Below are 19,370 nucleotides of genomic sequence, written 5' to 3'. Positions count from 1 at the left end.
GCTGGAGGCAATTTTATGGTTTTGAATTATTCCTTCTGGAGTAATAATAATCCTTTTAGATTTCTCATTTGGTGATTTGAGGCTGTGACTGTGGAGCAGATAACTTCTATGTTTTAGGTCTTTATATTTATTATAATTGGTTGGAAATTCCTTGAAATTAAAAATATGCAAAGATAGAATATCACTGTATATGAATCTGATTTTTTTTTTGAAGTATAGTTGATGTACAAGTAAGTTACAGGTTTAAAAGTCTGAAGTTTTGATTGTTACTGGGTTAACCATTGACATTTTAACAGTTAATATACACTATACAGGTTAATATGCACTGCTGTTATCTATTGGGGAAAGAACTAATGCTGTAGTTCATTTACCCAGAAATTTAGTTTCATGTTACATCTCTGCTTATAAGCCCCAATGCAGTGGTTCTCAGACTTCAGTGGGATTGCTGGTGCCTACCCCAAGGTTTTCTGATTTGGAAGGTCTAGGTGGGGGCCTGAGACTTTCTGTTTCTGGCAAGTTCCCAGGCGATGCTGATCCTGTTGGTCTGGGGACCATGCTTTGAGAACTACTCTAGTGATGTCCCTTATTCTTTAGCCTGCATCCCTTATACTTGAGCTCAAGGCCCTTCATCAGCTGTTTATCTGTCCGTCCTTGTTCATACGTGCCTATATTCCTGATACACTGGCCTTCTTCTTGGTCACGGCACAGACCAAGCCTGTTCCTAGCTCAGGGTTGTTGCCTGGAATGTCTTCGCTGGATGTTTCTAGAGGCTGGCTCCTTCAGCCTCGGTTCAGCTGCTCCTTCCCTCACTGTGATTAGGCATGTCCTGCCATCACCTGCATCTTTCTCTGTCAGTCACCTTTTATTGTGTTCATTTGTCTTTTATCAGTCTCTTCTCTCCGCCCTGAAAAATTCAGGCTTTCCCATCACTGTGTTCACAGTGTGACTGTGACGTTCCCAGTTTACGTTCTCAGTAAATCCCAATGGATGGGTGAATGAAAGAAGTTGAAATCAACAAGAAGATGGAATTGAGAGGAAACCAAACCAGGAGCTCCTTTTGAATGACTGACGTTAATGAGACAAGACTGTCTGTCTCAGGGGAGGTGACTGTTCTCTGCTTCTGTAGATGAAGTGGTTATGTAATCAGACATCTAAAACCAGCTATTTTTCAGTATGTAATGAATTTTTTTCCCGCTATTAAAGTAGCCACTTCATATTTACTGTGTCATTTTTCTCAGAATGGTAGTTGTCTCAGAAAATGATTATGTACTCTAGATGATCCTGAATGAATGGCTAGGAAATACCATGTGTGGTGAACTTTTTTAACAGTTCAAGTTTGTGTCATTGATTTCTAGATTCTACTCATTTGCTCTAGTGACCAAAGAAATAGTTTATGATATAAAGAAATCCTTTGAATACCATTTTATGGTTTTTCTTTCTTTTTAATGAATCCTTTCTATTTTAAAAATTTATTTATTTCATTTTATTTAAAAAACTTTTTGGCCACACCATGTGGCATGCAGGATCTTAGTTCCCTGATGAGAGCTGGAACCCATGCCCCCTGCTGTGGAAGCTTGGAGTCTTTTTTTTTTTTCTTCTTTTAATTTGTTTTTTAATTGCAGGAAAATTACTTTACAGTGTTGTGTTGGTTTCTGCCATACAACAGCAGACATCAGCCATAGTTACACATATGTCACCTCCGTCTTGAGCCATCCTCCTCTCCCTGCATCCCATCCCTCTAGGTCATCACAGAGCACCAGCCTGGGCTCCCTGTGTTACATACAACAGCTTTTCACCAGCTCTCTGTTTTACACATGATAGTGTATATATGTCTATGCTGCTTTCTCTGTTCATCCCACTTTCTCTTTCCCCTACTGTGTCCATGAGTCCGGTCTCTACATCTGTGTCTCCTCCATTCCCTCCCTGTGGATAGGTTCATCAATACCACTTTTCTAGATTCCATATATATGTGTTGATATACAATATTTGTTTTTCTTTTTCTGACTTCACTCTGTATAACAGACTCTAGGTTCATCCACCTCACTAGAAGTGACTCAAAGTGGTTCTTTCTATGGCTGAGTGTAATATTCCATTGTATATATGTGCCACATCTTCTTTATCCATTCATCTCTAGAAGGACATCTAGGTTGAGAATTGTGGAATCTTACCCACTGAACCGACAGGGAAGTCCTGGATTTTTCTTTAAATAACTCACATGTCTGATAGAAACTAATGGGCTGATGTTTAAAGTATTACATGAGCAAAATGCAGTACATTTAGTGAATACGTGATATACTTAGTGTAGAAGTAGGTTTAAATATCATTGATCTTTAATGGAACATTAGTAGATGTAACCCATGGTAATTGATGAAGATTTTATAAAGCAGTTTAATGGCCTCAGGAGTAAACTCTGGGCAGGAGAGATGGCTCATAATAAGCCTCTGTCAGCAGTGATCGTCCGATAGCTGTAGCAAGGCTGGACTGATCATCAGGGAGGCTGGAGAGTGTCTCTGAGGGAAAGGACTCAAAGACTTAGTGTCCCCGCTGCTCCTGAGGGAGACGTCGTGGAGACCTCTGTCGGGGTGCCCACTGAACCGCTGGGGACAGGCGGCGGGGTCGTCCAGGCGGGGTGACTGGGCAGCATACCGCCTGCAGAAGGAGGGCAGCCCAGCCCACCCTCGGGATGGAGCATGTCCAAGTCAGGGAGCCAAGCGAGCCGCCCCGTGTTCCTGGTTCATGGCCCCTGGAGCAGGGTTACCACGGGAGAAGACGGCGAGGTCCCTGAGGAGCAGGAGGCTGAAAATGCTGGAAGATTGGAATGATCTGCATCTCATTTCTGACCCCTTTCTCGGGGTGGAAGCCATAGGTGGGCTGAATGGCTCTGTGTGTTCGAGAGACTGAAAGAAGCTTTGGTGGTGGTGGTTGTTTCCTAACCCCTTTCTGTGTATCTTAGTGTTAAGAGAGGTCTTTGTCTTGACCAGGTTATAGGAAGCCTAGTAGCAGCATCCTCTTCTAGAAGGTAGTCTGGGGTCTTCCTTCCTTCATTACATTTCTGTCTCCATAGAGGAATTATTAAATACAAAAATCATCTTGACTTTTCTCTAATCTCACTACTAGCATTATTATCTGATTGTCCCTATGGTGAGTTTCCTGTGAGTTGTAAGATTGGGGAGGATTTATGTCACTCTTTTCATAGATTGTTCATTTTTCTCTAAAGGACAATTTTTTTTCTCATATGAAAAAATATATATATGTATGTATATTTTTTCCCACCCTTAGGTAAACCTAAGTGATTTGAGATTTTATAAATCAAAACTCTTAAACTTTTATTGCAAAGCTTAAATTCCTTTCTATGACAGGGAACATCCTAAACTCTTAGTTCTATTTTTCTTTCTGTGAAACTTCACATGGTTTTTCGGTCAAAGGAATAAATTTAGCCTGTGACACAAAGTAAATTACTTATACATGCCCTGGTCAATTTTTTTTTTTTTAATTTCCTCTTGGAAAAGTCTTCCAAATTTTAGTCTGAAATAATTCCTCTTTGAAATGAGTCATCCTTGTAATAATAGCATAACTTTATAGTTACAGTGCATACATGTCCTCTTAAAATGGAACTCTTAAAAATAAATCTTTAATCTCTTTTTTTTTTTTTTAATGAAAATTGTCTGTGACTTTGGATTTTTGGAAGGGCAAGCCTTCTTCAGACATGACTTGGGCATGAATTACTGTGCAGAGCGTGTGGGGAGGACTAGTGCAACTTAATGTAATGGTGTTTGATCTTTCCCTGAATCTTTCTCTTCGGATTGCTCACTTTAAGAATCAAATCTTATTTACTATTTTTAGGGAAATATTTTCACATTATCACAGTTTGATTTGTGTTATGTATACTTTTAAATTGTACATTATTGTAAAACTAGATTAACGTTGATATTTGAACGAATATAAAGTGATGTCTATACCCGATCTCCTAATACCAGATTTCTCTTATGTATTCTGTACAAGACAGTTCCTGTGTCCATATGTTTAATTTTTATTTTTTGGCTCCTCCATGCAGCAGGTGGGATTTTAGTTCCCTAACCAGGAATCAAACCTGTGCCCCCTACAGTGGAAGTGGAGTCTTAACCACTGGACCACCAGGGAAGTCCTATCCATTTGTTTTAAATGGTTAAAATCTACAACTTAATATTACTATTTTGTAACCTTATCTTACCATTTTCTAACACTGTACTTACAGTAGTTGGTACCTGGGTCATAGTCCCTCCAGCAACTGTATTTTGTCTTACTTTTCCATGCTTAACTTATTGGATGTTAGTTTCCTATCTTACTGTTTATAGCTCTTAACACCACAGTGAAAAATCGTCAGCCATTTACAGTTTTTCTTCATTTCAGTTATTTCTGTAAGGGTAATTTATGGGGTATATGTAAATTTACAGGTTTTGATAACATGATACACTTTACTTTCCAAGTGGGATTTTTAACAATTTTTAGTACCATCATTATATCTTTGAATGAATCAGTCTCATCTCTGTTGGATCTTACCTTTTAATCACAGACTAATTTAATAGTTGTAAGTGATGCCTCATTGTTTTTAATTTACATTTATCCTTCCCGCTCCGTGTTTTACCTTTCGTATTGCCCTATGGTCTGTCTGTGAGAGCCTCTGCTCCTAAGTATATATTAGATTTGATGCTTTACTGTTTTTTAAAAACATGAAGTTCTTGATGTGCAAGTTGGGAAGAAGTGAACAGTTCATGTCTCTGTCAATGGGAAGGGCTGACCTGGTATCAGGGGAAGAAAAGCCATCTCTTCTATTCCTTCCAAGCTAGACTGAGCATTTGCAGATGCCCCAGCAATTTATCGTCCTCATAGCTGCAGGTTCAGCTGTAAAAGCTGATGTGTTGTTTTGATCTGATTATTGTTGTGCTCATGATGAAAATAACTTACGTCACAAGTTCCCAGGAACACATTTGTGAGTCAGTGAGAATAACCAAGTTTCTCACAGTAGCCTCCCAGGCGATTTGACTCCAGGAAACTCTATTCTCCTTTCTTCCTTACAGGAAAGGAGCTCAGGGAGACTTTGTTTTCTTGAGAATATGGTGTTTTCAGAAATCGAAAGAGTCAGGAAAAGATGGCATTTTTAGAAGTAAGGTTACTATAGATTATTATTTTTCTTTTTAATTTTTTCTTTATGCGTACATGCTTGCTAAGCCGTTTCAGTCATGTCCAACTCTTTGTGACCCTGTGGACGGTAACCTGCCAGGCTCCTCTGTCCATGGGATCCTCCAGGCAAGAATACTGGAGTGGGTTGCCATTTCCTACTCCAGGGGATCTTCCCTACCCAGGGATCCAGCCCACCTCCCTTCTGTCTCCTCCATTGGTAGGCAGGTTCTTTAGCCCTGGCGCCTCCTGGGAAACCCAGAATTTCCTTCTTTATGCTTGCCATTAATTTATGCCTGTTTGCTGAAACCTCAGTCTGCCTCAGATCACATTCATCTTTCTCCTTTCTGAATTTTCATTTTATCTACAGCCCCACTCATGTAATTTGGTACTGCTGCTGCTGCTAAGTCACTTCAGTCATGTCCGACTCTGTGCGACCCCATAGACAGCAGCCCACCAGGCTCCCCCGTCCCTGGGATTCTCCAGGCAAGAACACTGGAGTGGGTTGCCATTTCCTTCTCCAGTGCGTGAAAGTGAAAAGTGAAAGTGAAGTCGTTCAGTCCCCTCCGACTAAAGCGATCCCATGGACTGTAGCCTACCAGGCCCCTCCGTCCATGGGATTTTCCAGGCAAGAGTACTGGAGTGGGGTGCCATTGCCTTCTCTGAATTTGGTACTAAGTTGTTCTTAATTGGGTATTAAGTTTTTTCATGAGTAAATTTTGTTTCCCTTAAGAGATTTTTGTATCTCTCACATAGTAAGCATGTAGTGGGCATTTAAAATTGTGATATAATTCACATACCATAAAATTCACCCTATAAAGTATATAATTCAGTGTTTTGGTTTTTTTTAGTATATTCACAATGTTAACCGCCAGTAATTCTAGAACATCTTCATCACCTTAGAGAAAAACATCCTCTAGGGTCACACGCTGTTCCCCGTCCCCCCAACCCCTGGTAAACATTAATCGACTTTTCGTCTCTATGGATTTGAATACTGTGGTGTTTCTTTTTGTGCCTGACTTCTGTCACTTAGTATAGTGTTCTCAGAGTTCATCTATGTGTAGTATGCATCAGTACCTCAGTCCTTTTATGGCTGAATGTATTTCATCCTAATGCAGTGGATGTTTCAGATGTATTTCGTGTGCGTGTCTGTGTCTGTGTGTGTATGTACGTGTATATATTTGTAGGCTCAATAATTGCGGCACACAGGCTTAAGTTGCCTCACAGCACATGGGACCTTACTTCCCTGACTCGGGATCAAACCCGTGTCCCCTGCACTGGAAGCTGGATTCTTAACCACTGGACCACCAGAGAAGTTCCAGGATATATTTCTTGATTGTTAGGTTTTAGTCCCTGGCTAAAGTTGAGGCATTATGGTAACCCTAGAAAACAGCATTGTCATTCAGATATTTGCTATATATATCACATAGTAAGGACCAAGGAATAAAAATGTTTGCCTTATTAATTTAATTATTGATTCTTTATCAGTTTTATTATCCAAGTGATGTTTAATCATTCTAGAAAGTTTAAGCATAGATAAGTTCCCCAGAATTCATTTCATAATCTTACCATCCAACATTACTACTGTTAATTTGGTGAGGTCTTGTTTTTGTTTGTACTACACGTCTGTGTACACATATTATATGTTTCCATTTGTATAGTGGGATATGGTGAATACTGTTTTGTAACAAAACAGTACATACCTGACACATTCTTGAAAGTTTTGCTTTTTGTGCTTTTTCCTTCTGAAATGTTTTGGTATTAGATGCTGAAAAGTTCTCAGATTTAGCCGTTTTATTTTTTATCATTAAAGATCATGAATTTTTGGCCAAAATTACTGTTTTCAGAAGGACTTGGTTGATAGAGTAGGTTAAATTTTTTTTCTTTAGTAAGTTTTCAACATGCTGATAAAACTGCTTCATCAAAATGAAATAAAAACAGCTTCATCTTTTGTTTTATTTTTTAGGGAATTGAATTACACTTTGAAGAGTGATCTTTTGTGGCACAGTCCACTTATGAAACAAAGATAAAAAGAAAATACAGTATAAAGAGCCTGTGTGCCTACTTTTTATCAGGTTAGCATGACAGGTTAGTTTAACTAGCCTTTTCTTTGGACTTGACTCTCTTTTCTTTATATTAAAAAAAAAAGAATTCTTTCCCACTATGGTTTATCCCCGGAGATTGGATATAGTTCCCTGTGCTGTAAGGAGGACCTTGTTGTCCATCCCTTCTAAGTGTGATAGTTTGCATCTTCTGACCCTGAACTCCCAGTCCATCCCTCTTCTCCCACCCAACTTAGCAACAACATCTTTTTATGTTGTTGTTGTTCCTCTTCCAAATAAAGTAAGAAGAAGAGAAAAGATATTCATTGAGAAAATGCCTGATTTACTTCCTCTGTAAAATTTGAAACAACTATAAATTATTACAGTAAAGCCCATAATTGCAGGCAGGTTATAATGAAAAGATTTTAAATGATAAGTGATATATAAATGAAAGGGGACATACTTAATGTCTATAAATTTAAGATGGGTGAAATGAGTTTAAACTGTTTATTTCAGGTGATGTGATGCCTTTTTGCTCTAATGGAAATTTTCTAGGGGGAAATGTGGCAGTTAAAGGTCTCGTGGCCCCAGGAGCAGCTGGGGCCGGTGGGTGGTCCCTCTCTCCCACCCCTTCTCTGGGATGGTTAGGAAGACACCTGCCTTCCGCTGCACATCAGCTGTCACAGTCACGGCTCAAAGCCACCTCTTCCAGCTATATTGGTGTCCAATTAAGAAATTGTCAAACTTGATAAACTACCTTTGTAACCTAAAAACTAAGATAATCACTACAGCAAAGAAAGTCAGTGAAAATGGGACTGTGCTGGTTTGTCCAAGCTAAGCATGAAGCATTTGTGGGTCCTCCAGACATAGATTGCCACTGGGCAGTGAGTACTGGTCTAGGAATAGACAGTGACTAGAGATACAGAGTCAGCATCATCAAGAGCATTGCCCTCTTGACTGAATCAGTCCATCCATTAAAATGTTCTGTAAAAACTCCATGTTGAAATAAAGAAGAAACAAGCACCGCTTTTACTGTCTTCTTCCATCTGTGGCTCCGTATTCTCCACCTTTCTTTTTTTTTGACTGCACCATGCAGCATATGGGATCTTAGTTCCCCGACCAGGGATCAACGTGCCCCCTACATTGAAAGTGCTGAGTTTTAACCACTGGCCTGCCAGGGAAGTCCCTGTTTTCTCCATCTTTCTGGTCTGAGTCTCTGCATCCTTCCCTTGGGTTCTTAGCCTGTCTCAAACAGGCCTTCGACCTCATTCCTCAGATAGCACTGGTCAAGGCATCCAGCAACCTCCCTCTTGCCCAGTCTGGAGAACTGTCCTCATTCTCATTTCTAAGATTGCTAAGCTTTATTTGACTTAGTTGAGACACTGCTTTACATGGTCTCTGGTATTCCACACTCCTTTGTGTTTCTTTCCATTTTTGTATGGATGGATCTTTTCTAATCCTTTACTGGGTCCTTGTCCTCTGTGGGACTTCTGGATGAGGCCCCAGTCTTGTGGGCCCTTCCCTAATCTGTTCCTCCTTCCTCATAGTAAATGACACCCCTGTTTACTCTGTTGCTTAGACACCAGATCCATGTTCATTCAATTTCTATGGTTGCATCCCACATTCCATCCATTAAGCAAGTCTTGTTGACTCTACCTGCAAAATATAATCCCAGTCCAGCCATTTTTCACCACTTGCTGTTACCTGCAGACTGTGCTACCATTGTATCTCATTTTATGTGCTGCGTGTGTGCGTGCTAAGTCCCTCCAATCCTGTCCGACTCTGTGACCCTATGGACTGTATCCCACCAGGCTCCTCTGTCTGTGGGATTCTCCAGGCAAGAATACTGGAGTCAGTTGCCCTACCCTCCTCCAGGGGATCTTCCCGACCCAGGGGTCAAACCCATATCCTTATGTCTCCCGCATTGGTAGACGAGTTCTTCACCGCTGAGCCGTCAGTGAAGCCCCTTTATGTGCTACATTTCCTCTTAATTCGTCTCCATGCCTGCCTCTGTGGTCTATTCATACAGTAGCCAGAGTAATTTTTTTAAAAAATTTTTTTAAAAAAATGACTTCAATACTCTGTTCAAAATCCTCCAGTGACGTCTTTTTTAAAAAATCGAGATATGACTTACATACCACCATTTTGAAGTATCCAATTCAGTGGATTTTAGTGTGTTTACAAGATGATACAACTATCACCACTAATTCCAGAACATTCTCATCACCTCAAAAAGAACCCCTGTACTTGTTAGCAGTCAGTCCCCCAGCCTCTGGCAACCACTAATCTAATCTTTTTGTTTCTAATGATTTGCCTCCAAAGGCCTCTTAGATTAAAATCCAGATTCCTTGCTCCGGCCTTGGTCTTTGAACAATGGTTCTCGGCTTGCAGTTTCCAGAGCCTCAGGATCAGCATCTCAAGGGAGCTTCTTAGAAATCTCTGTCCCCACCCCTGGTCTACTGAATCAGAATCTCAGGGTGGGGCCTTGCCATCTGTAATTAATGACCCTCTGTCTGCACCACAGCTTGAGGACTCTATGCATAGCTTCTATGCATGATCTAGTCTCTTTGAGTTAATCTGTAATTCTTTCCTCTTGCTCACTCTGTCAGTGACCTTCCTCTTCCACAAATGTGACTAGCTTGATTCCTCCTCGGGGCCTTGACATTTGTTCTTCCCTCTGCTCGGGCTGTTCTTTCCCTGCACCTGTGTTCTCATTCTGTTTAGATTGTGGCTCAAGAGCCCTCTCGCCATGAAGTCATTGAGTTTGAAGATGGAGCGGGGAAGCATCTTTTGCTTGCCTGTCTCCACCCTGCCTTGTGCCCCAGGAAGTTGACTTCTATAAAGGCATCAGTAGCCTCCCTTTCCATCCGACTTCTAGTTGGGTTTGTCCAGTGAGGAGTGGTAGGAAGGATGACCTAAGAAGGGGGGAGCCGGGTTGGGGTGTTTATTCCCCTGGGCTGGCTGTGTGCCTCTCCACACGGCAGTCTCTGTCTCTGCCTCTCATTCTGTGCTGTGTGTGCTGTAATAGCTACTTAGTAAAGATTATGTGTCTACGTTAGAACTTAAACCATAAAATAGATAGCCTATAAATCTTGCATGAATGAAGAGGATGTCGAGACTGAAGTAGGATGGCGTAGCATGATACAAACCGAAGAGGAGAGGACACTAGCTTCTGTCAGCGTGTATAGCTGTGCTGTGTACTGTCTGCTCTGCCTTCTGTCAATACTTGTGGGAAACTTACTGTGAAAATAAGTCAGAGGTGAATCTGTCAAGTGCAGTAATAGCTGCGGTATTTATTCATTCCTAAGCACACACTTACTGTGTGTTTGTTACGAACCAGGCACAGCTCAAGGTGCTAAGGATGCCATATTGAACAGACAAAACCCTGGACTTCATGGACCGTCCATTCTAGCAGGGAAGACAGTAAAAGCGAGTGAAATAAATATAATACATGGTATGTTGGTCACTGTGCCAGGGAGAGAGAGAAAGTGGGAAAATTCATGTGTGCGCACGTGCATATATGGGTGCACACATGCGCGTGTTGAGGGTGGTGGTGGGATTTTAGGCAGGATGACCAGGAAAAGCCTTCCCGGGCAGGAATCGGTTGCATCAAGACCCAGGGAGATGAGTGGCAGGCCGTGCTGGCACACAGGGAACAACATTTGTTGCGGAAGATCATCAAGAAGACATGACTGCAGGCTTGACTTGCAAGCTGACCCAGGCACTTGGAGGCTGTTCACCCACTTTCCTGTCCTTGGAATGTGCCCTCTGCCTGCCTGCTGTCCCAGGCTCAAGCTGCTCAAGGACGCAGGCTGGAGACTGAACCCAGGGGGACCCTCTCCATAAGCTTTTACCATTCTGTTGGGCAGGGTCGGGGAGCCACTGGCCCTGCAGCCCCCAAGACCAGTCTCCTGAGCAAGCTGCCTTGCTTACTGAAAGGCCAGTTGCCAGTCCGGAGTGGGCTGCCTTCCTTCTGTCTCTCCCTGCCCTCCGTGCCTGGCGCCAGTTTCAGAGTCCACCCCGGAAGCTCCAAGGAGGTTTCGAGCCAAAAACTTGGCAGTCAGGATGCACAGGCTCCAGGGGATGGACGGCAAGGAGGATGCTGGTGGAGTGGAGTGCGGAGAAGGTCAGAAGGCCGTGAGGGCTGGAGAGGGGGTGGGGACAGGCGGTCCCAGGTCAGCTCATCCAAACGACACTCTTGCTTTTCTCTCCTCCCTTGCCTGCCTCTACCGTAATCTCAGAGCAGAGCAAGCCTGGTTTTCCTCCTGAATTTGCTGTGACTTGTTCAGCTCACACCCACCCCTATGCACTGCATCCCCCTTCCCCAACATTTAGTCAGCAGATCCAGTCTTTCTGTTGAATCTGTTCTTTCCCCCTCTGACCGTTGCCTTCGTTCAGGTCCTCACTTTGCAACTGAATTGCTGACTTCCTTCCAGGTTGTGGACTGTTGTGAAGAAGCTGGCTCTTGCTGTGACACCCAATAAACACCCGAAATAAATGGCAGCTCTCAGGGAACTTGGGACTCTTATTTTGAAGACCAGGAGGCTGGGATTCAGAGAGGTGACATTACTTCCCTAATAATGATTACCAAGTCTGGGGGAAGAACCCAGATCTCCCACCTGGGCTTCAGGGGCAGCTCACATTGCTGGCCCGGCCTGGGAGCACTCAGCCCAGAACAGTCACCACAGAGCTGCCTTCAGGCGTGCCTGAATGGGGTCCACTCACCACTCACACCAGTGTTAACCCTGTGGGGTTTGGGGGGAAAAGTGCGGTGATCTTAGAACACATTTTTCTCATCATTTGTATCTTTAATTTGTACTTTTAAGTAAATGAAGTCGTTGTTTTCGAGTTTGTTTGTGTGTGATCTCTATTCAAGTTTGTATGCTTTAGTCACTCAGTCGTGTCCAACTCTTTGCGACCCCATGGACTGTAGCCCGCCAGGCTCCTCTGTCCGTGGGGATTCTCCAGGCAAGAATACTGGAGTGGATTGCCTTGCCCTTCTCCCGGGTATTTTTACTGGGGTTAAATAGAGCATTTCCTAATACTCTTCTGCTATAAGGAACAGCTGAAAGAATAGAGGACGGGTAAAGAACAGAACTGTACTCTCATCCTCTCATTTTAGTAGCCAGTATAAAGACTCTTTATAAATGAGTCTTTTGCTTCATTTATAGAGAAAGTAATATCTGCTCTGCGTATCTGAGAGTTGATGTAAGTTTCTGAGATAATGTGTGTGAAAGGACTCTTTAAGATGACGTTTACGAGGTAAGGTGCTATTATCTCGGGAAATAACCTCTTATTTGTTGATACAGTATGTGTTTTGTATATATGTGTACTCGGTCGCTCAGTTGTGTCCGACTCTGCGGCCCTTTGCACAGTAGCCCGCCAGGCTTCTCTGTTCATGGGATTTTCCAGGCAAGAATACTGGAGTGGATTGCCATTTTCTCCTCCAGGGGATCTTCCCGACCCAGAGATCGAACTCTCATCTCCTGTGTCTCCTGCATTGAAGGCAGATTCTTTACCTGCTCAGCCGCTGGGAAAACCTATTTTGTGTATATACAGTATATTAAATATTTCTATAATTTGATAAATGCCTCTTAGTCTCATATTTACAATGAAAACAGTTCCTATGTTTGAAGTGTTAAACTTCAGAGAAAGTTCTGATGTGGGTAGGGAGTATAGAGGAGAAGTACTCTTTAGTACTAAAGTGTAAATTATTTCTCTCCCTGGTTACATGTGCTGTATATGTATCCAGAGTTGTACCAGGGTGGAAACCTGTGTTCATTTTGTGTAACAGTTTTAAAGTGCTGCCTTGTTGGCTGAGTTGAGGCCTAGAACTATGTATCTTTATGTAGCACAGTTTATCAGAATGTGAAGAACCTGATACAGTTAGCTTGAAAGCTTCTGAGCTCATGCTGACAAATTCTCCCGTTTTGTTCTCATACATTTTTTTTTTTTTGCTAGCATCCACTTTAAAATTTGTTTCTGAGTTGTCTTCTAGCTGCAATGGGTTCCTGTCTGTGTTTTCCAGTTTTGGGGGTTACTTTCTGTGTTATACATGTTTCTGTGAATTAAGAGCTTCAGTTGCAGGAAATGGAGACTTGGCTTACCTTGAGAAACATAGTTTTACTTCAGGGAGGAGCAGGGAAGCCCGGAGGGGCAGAGCCCACTGACCCGGTGGACCTTCTCTTGTGCATGTCATCTGCTCCCCTTACTCAAACCAGATCCTTGAGGCAGCCAGTCTGCTGTTTTATCCAGTTTCCCATTATCATTGCTGGTCAGGTGCTGCCTCTCTCCTGCTGTGCACAGCCCCCCGCCCCCAGCAAAAGAAGAGTCTAACGCAACTCTCATTTCTGGGGTAATAGGAGAGAGGTTTATGCTGGGTGAGATGCCGTGTGACTGAGGGCAGGCACTGTGGCTTGTGTGATATTCTTGTGTCATTGTGATCACAGTGTAGATCCTACTCATTCTGCCTTTAAAAGAAAAAAAAAATTGTTTGGCTGCTTCAGTTCTTAGTTGCAGCACAGGGGATCTCCATCTTATTTTCGGCATGTGAGATCTGTGGTTGTGACGTGTTAACTCTTATTTGCAGTATGTGGGATCTAGTTCCCTGACCAGGGATTGAACCCAGGACCCCTGCATTGAGAGCTTGGAATGTTAGCCACTAGACCACCAGGGAAATCCCCTTCTGTTTTGTTATAGCCTTAAAACCCAAACTCCTGCAGTGTTTGGCTTAGTCTCATTAATTCATTTTACAGAATGTATACTGGTCCATCAAGTTCATGTTTCAAAACCTTTGCATTCTCTTTCTTTGATAAGAATTATTTTCATAGAATATAAAGCTCACAGTGGAATTACACTTTCAAATTGTCTGGGTTTTGTTTGCTTGTTTTAATCCCAATACAGATTAATCCGCCCAGAGTAAGTCCTCACTGAGTGAATGAGCATGGGGGTTTGCTGACTTGACTTGCATTGTCATCAACAATTTGTTTGTTAATTTGCTCAGTTTTCTTCAGTGCTAGGAATTAACAACGGTTGTTTTTCGTTTGATTGTTTTTTATTTTGTTATTTGATAGGTGTGAACACTTGAATTCTTTAGTAGCAGTGTTTTTAAGATATAGTATCTGTTTTTATGGGGAGGAAGACTGAGTTTTAGACCTAAATCTTCTGCTGGCCTGAGTGTTTATATACAAGGTCATATCCGTTTTAGCACGATAGCCATTCATTTCTACTTACACCTTATTGATGAAGACTTAAGCTTTTTAAAAATACTTTTATTTATTTATTTTTATTTTTGGCTGTGCTGGGTCTTTGTTGTTGCATGGACTTTTCTCTAGTTGCAGTGAGCAGGGGTTACTTTACTCTTGAGTTGCCATGTGCAGGCTTCTCATCAGGGTAGCTTCTCTTGTGGAGCATGGGCTCTAGGGTGTGTGGGCTTCAGTAGTTGTGGCCTGTGGGCTCTAGAGCACAGGCTCAATAGTTGTGCAGGGGCTTAGTTGCTCCGAGGCAAGTGGGATCTTCCTGGATCAGGGATTGAACCCATGTCTCCTGTATTGACAAGTGGATTCTTTACCACTGAGCCATCACTGACTTATACTTTAAAGTATGTATCTAATCTGATTAAAACATCTTAGATTTGAAAATATAATTGTTTGAACAGGTGATACATGTACATGGTATAAAATATTAGATATCCCTCTGAGTTCAGTCCCCTTTTCCCATCTCCACCTTCAGAGGCGACACATGTTTTGTTCTTGTATCCTTCCCGAAAGAGACATTGCTCAATTAAGCATGTGTTTGTGTGATCATCATCTCCTGGTCATCCTCACAGGGCTGATGGGAGAATCTCTTTGTAGTATGGGCCAGCACATCAGACTAAGAACTACAGAAGTCTTGGTAAACAAATGACATAAATAAGATGTCAGAGGAAGATTGAACTTGACCTTTTGTGTGCACCAGTCTGTTTACTCTGCTCCAGGGGTCCCCAAGGTTTCTGCAGGCGCAGCTGATGGAGGGAGGGCAGGGGCCATAGTCAGAGCGCCGGGCCCCTCTCCACCTTGGGCCTGGAGACCGCCAGGTGGTCCTGTTGTGCCTTTGCATTTCGGTTAAGACGGTCGGGGAAAGGAATCTGAGGTAAGTGAGAAGTGGCCAGCGCCAGTGTAGATGGCACTAGTAACCCTTGTGTTTCTCCTTCTGTTTCCAGATGTTTCTCACTGTGTACCTCAGCAACAACGAGCAACACTTCACAGAAGTCCCTGTCACTCCGGAAACCATCTGCAGAGACGTGGTGGACTTGTGCAAAGAACCTGGCGAGAGCGATTGCCACCTGGCCGAAGTGTGGTGTGGCTCTGGTGCGTCTTCAGCCGTGCCGTCTTGATTACCATCAGTTTTAGAGAGGGCGGTGTGCGCCTCTCCTGTTGATCCACGGAGAAACTGGAGAATGGGGTGTCTAGCAGAGATCGCGCTTTCAGTCCAGTTTTGTTGCCTCCTCCAAAGTCTTTTTTTTTTGTAATATTTATTTTGACTACGCTGGGTCCCAGTGCGACACTTGGGGTCTTTAGTTGTGGCATGTGAGCTCTAGCTCCCTGACCAGGGAAGGAGTCTGGGCCCTCCTGTATTGGGAGCGTGGAGTTGTAGCTGTTGAACCACCTGGGAAGTTCCTCCAAGGTCCTCTTGCTGTTCTCTTTTTCCGCAGCACATCATAGATACTACAGTATTAGAGGTCAAAGGATGGCAGCTGATACACGGGGTGGAAGCTTCTGGGGGTGTTAGGGTAAAATGTACTGTGCTCAGAAGTGTTTTTGGTATGCTTGGGTGGTTTCACTTCGTTAGAAATTTGAGGCATTCTGAGCCATTCTGATTGTCTTGCCGTCTCTGAGTCTGGAGGTTTTTGGGGAGAGCTCTTCGGTATTGAGTTTCTGTGGTGGCAGGAGGCAGTGGTGAAATCATAGTCATTATTTTAAGCCTTGAAATCGATCCCTTACTTAGTTCTTTGGAGCCCTGAAGTGGGACAGCCTGGTTTCTTTTTGGCCCTTTAGGAGTTTGGAGATGAAGGAGTAATTTTTCACGAGTTCGGCTCTATTCCTCTACAGCTTGGTGAGCCCTTACTGTTTCCTTTTCCTCCCCTTTGGGTGCAGTTTGTCCAAGTGCACGTTTCCCACTGCGTTCACTGCATTCACACCGTTCACGGGTGTGTGACTTCAGCGAACACCCTCTGCTTCCCATGTGAGTCTTCCTAATCATCTTCAGTTGATTTTCCTACAGCTGGGTGTTCAGGAAGACTTCCTTCATTCTCCCTGAGCGGCTTACTTCACATAGCAACTAGATTAGCTCATTTTCGTAAAGAAACCCAAGTGATCCTTTTTGTAAAAAAAAAAAAAAAAATTAAGTTTATTTGACTGCGCCAGGTCTTGGTTGCATCACATGGGCTCTTCCTTGTGGTTTACAAGATCTTTTAGTTTTTTTTGGCATATGGGATCTAGTTCCTGACTAGGGATCGGACCTGAGCCCCCAACATTGGGAGCATGGAGTCTTGGCCACTGGACCACCAGGAAAGTCCCCCTAAATGATCCTTGTTAAATGAAAATTTGTTAGTTTGACTTTCTTGCTTTAACTTTTTTATTCTACTTAGGATAAAATCCAAAGTCTTGGTTTTAGCTTGTGAGGTCTTTGATGTCATCTGGTACATTTTCCTCCTGCTTGCCTCCTGCAGCTGTTTTTATGTTCCTGGATAAATGAAACTTTCCCACCTCAGAGCCCCTGGTGCCAGCTGCTTCTGCTGCACTCCCAGATTTTGTCATTGCTGCTTCCTTCTGGTCATTTGGATTGCAGCTAACACGTTGGCTCTTCGGAGATGTTTCTTCTGAGCTTCCCCCTAAAGCAGGCACGAGGTTCTCTATTACATCATCCCGGTTTGATCCTGTGCATGAGACGTGTCTGTCTGGTTTTTGTGTGTGTTTATTAATCTGCTGCCTCTTTAATCCCCATAGCCTCACAGACACGCACGAGAATGTAAACTCCTTAAGAGTGGAGACCTGCTTGTCTCATTCCTTGCTGTGCCCCAGCTCAGAGGGAGTGCTCAGTAAATATTTACTGAAAGAATAAACGAGCTTCTAGCTGCTCTGGTGGCCTCCCTGCATTCTGCAAATAACTTGCCAGAAGAGAAGTGATTGAGACCACGCACTGTGAGCTTCCTCACTCCCCTCCCCCGGTGCTTACCTCAGGTTCCTCTGGATGTGCGCCTACCCTTCTTTCTGACTTTCTTCCTTTGCCAAGGCTCACCCTCTCCTTGAAACTCTTGATTCCTCTGTAGTATCTTGCTCACTTGAGTTCAGTAGCCCTTGCTATGTAATGAGGATGTTTAAAGGATTTTCTTTTTTCTATTTTTTTTAATTAAAAAAAAAAAGAGACTACATGAATGGATTCTTTTTTGTAAGGCAAATAATACAGATGGAATGGAAATCTCTCCCGCAAGCCCATCTTGTGTCGCTTGATGTATAATTGCTTATAATTTTAGCAGATAACTTTTCAGACTTTTTTCTCTGTAATGTAACTATAGAAATAGTTTTGTGTCATCTCTATTTTTTCTTCATGTAACAGTATCATACATCTCGCTATCTGCAATTTATCATTTTACCTTACAGTATAGCTTGGAGGTCTTTTCTGATTAGTTTGTGTAAATCTACACCATTGTTTTTAATTATCATAATTTTCCATACTATTACGCACAAACTGCAGTTGATCTAACCATTTCTTTATTCACTAACATTTAAATTAATTCTCTTGTTTCTATAAATGCTGCAGGAGAAGGTCTTGTAGGAACCTTTTGATCATGTGCAAACATTTCTCTAGGGTAGATAACCCAGAAGTGGGATTGCTTGCTTAAAGGTTCACACATTTTAAATTTGAATATATTTCACCAAATTTCCCTCAGCAAAGGCTGTAGAAATTCACACTTCTACCAGTCATTTCTAAAAGTATCCCTCATCAAAAAAAGATACTAATACAATAAAATTCTTACTTTTGCTAAGCTGATGCTGAAGTTGCTCATTTTTCATTCGTCTACTGGCCACTTGGATTTCCATCGGAACAAAAAAAAGATTGTTTCATCATAGTCTTTGCTCATGTCTCTTTTGACTTTTGCCTTTTTCCTTCTTGATTTGTAGCTGTTATAGAAAAACACAACTCTTCTAAAACTCAGGCCTAGTTGTATGTTGTTTAAAAGTCTTTTCTTTATGTCAAGGCTGGAAACACAGTCTGCTGTTGTTTTGTACCATTAAGTTTTAAAGTTTTTTCCCTTCCCTCCTCACCCTCCTCTTCTTTCTCATTAATTTTTCTGACTAGTGTGAATTAGAGATCTAATATTTTCCCCCCAGGTAGATAGTGAATTTTTTTAAGTGTCTTATTGAAGACACTTGGTTTCTTCCTTACTGATGTGAAACTTCACTTCATATTCTTGTTATATCTCATAGGAAGTATGTTTCTATAAGCTTCAGCCAGTTACTTTTATTTTTTTCTTCTATTTATGATAGGACCAAATAATTTTTTTTAATTTTATTTTTCTTAGTTTTTAAATTATGAAAATATGATAACTCATTTACAGAGATTTGGGAAATACAGAACAAAGTTACATATAGTTCCACTATACATTGCAATCATTTTTTTAAGTAAATAAAATTTTTACTTGGAGTTTCAATATCAAACCCTCAAAAATTAATAAAATGAATATACAGAGAAGTAGAAGGATATAGTAGGCCTGAAAAGTACCATGAACCAATTCAAGATAATTAAGAATTATACAATTTTTACACAGCAGTAGCATACTCTTAGATTCCCATAGACTATAACCTAGGAGACACTGGAATATATCCAGTGACATGAGACCAGATGCAAAAATTTGATGAGGACCAAATAGTTTAAAATTACTCTAGTTTTATAATAGATTAGGTATCTGTAAAGGCAGCTGCTTATTTCATTGTGCTCCTGTACTATTCTTGTATATTTTCTTTTTCAGGTATGTTTTAGAATTGAAAGGTTCCATGAAAAGTTCTTTGGGGATTTTGATTGGTTGCAGAGAATTCATAATTAATTTGAAGGTTCTTTGTATGATGTTGTGATTAAGAGCAAGGTCATGGGTATCAGCATCTTGTCTCTTTTCATTTACTAGCTTTATAA

General features: G+C 41.9%; 1 protein-coding gene across 3 annotated transcripts in view; it reads left to right on the top strand.

Annotated features, from left to right (window-relative positions):
* The window catches only part of TP53BP2 (tumor protein p53 binding protein 2), a 66,697-nt gene that overhangs the window by 11,943 nt on the left and 35,384 nt on the right, over positions 1 to 19,370 (top strand). For all 3 annotated transcript variants that reach the window (XM_043924209.1, XM_043924211.1, XM_043924210.1), the window contains exon 2: positions 15,400 to 15,547. In XM_043924209.1, coding sequence (XP_043780144.1) covers positions 15,400 to 15,547 — 148 coding nt within the window. The remainder of the gene's footprint in view (positions 1 to 15,399; positions 15,548 to 19,370) is intronic.

The sequence above is a fragment of the Cervus elaphus genome, chromosome 14 (assembly GCF_910594005.1).
Source record: "Cervus elaphus chromosome 14, mCerEla1.1, whole genome shotgun sequence".
Taxonomy (NCBI): Eukaryota; Metazoa; Chordata; class Mammalia; order Artiodactyla; family Cervidae; genus Cervus; species Cervus elaphus.
Note: the sequence above shows the minus strand (reverse complement) of the source record. Positions and strands in the feature narration are given on the sequence as shown.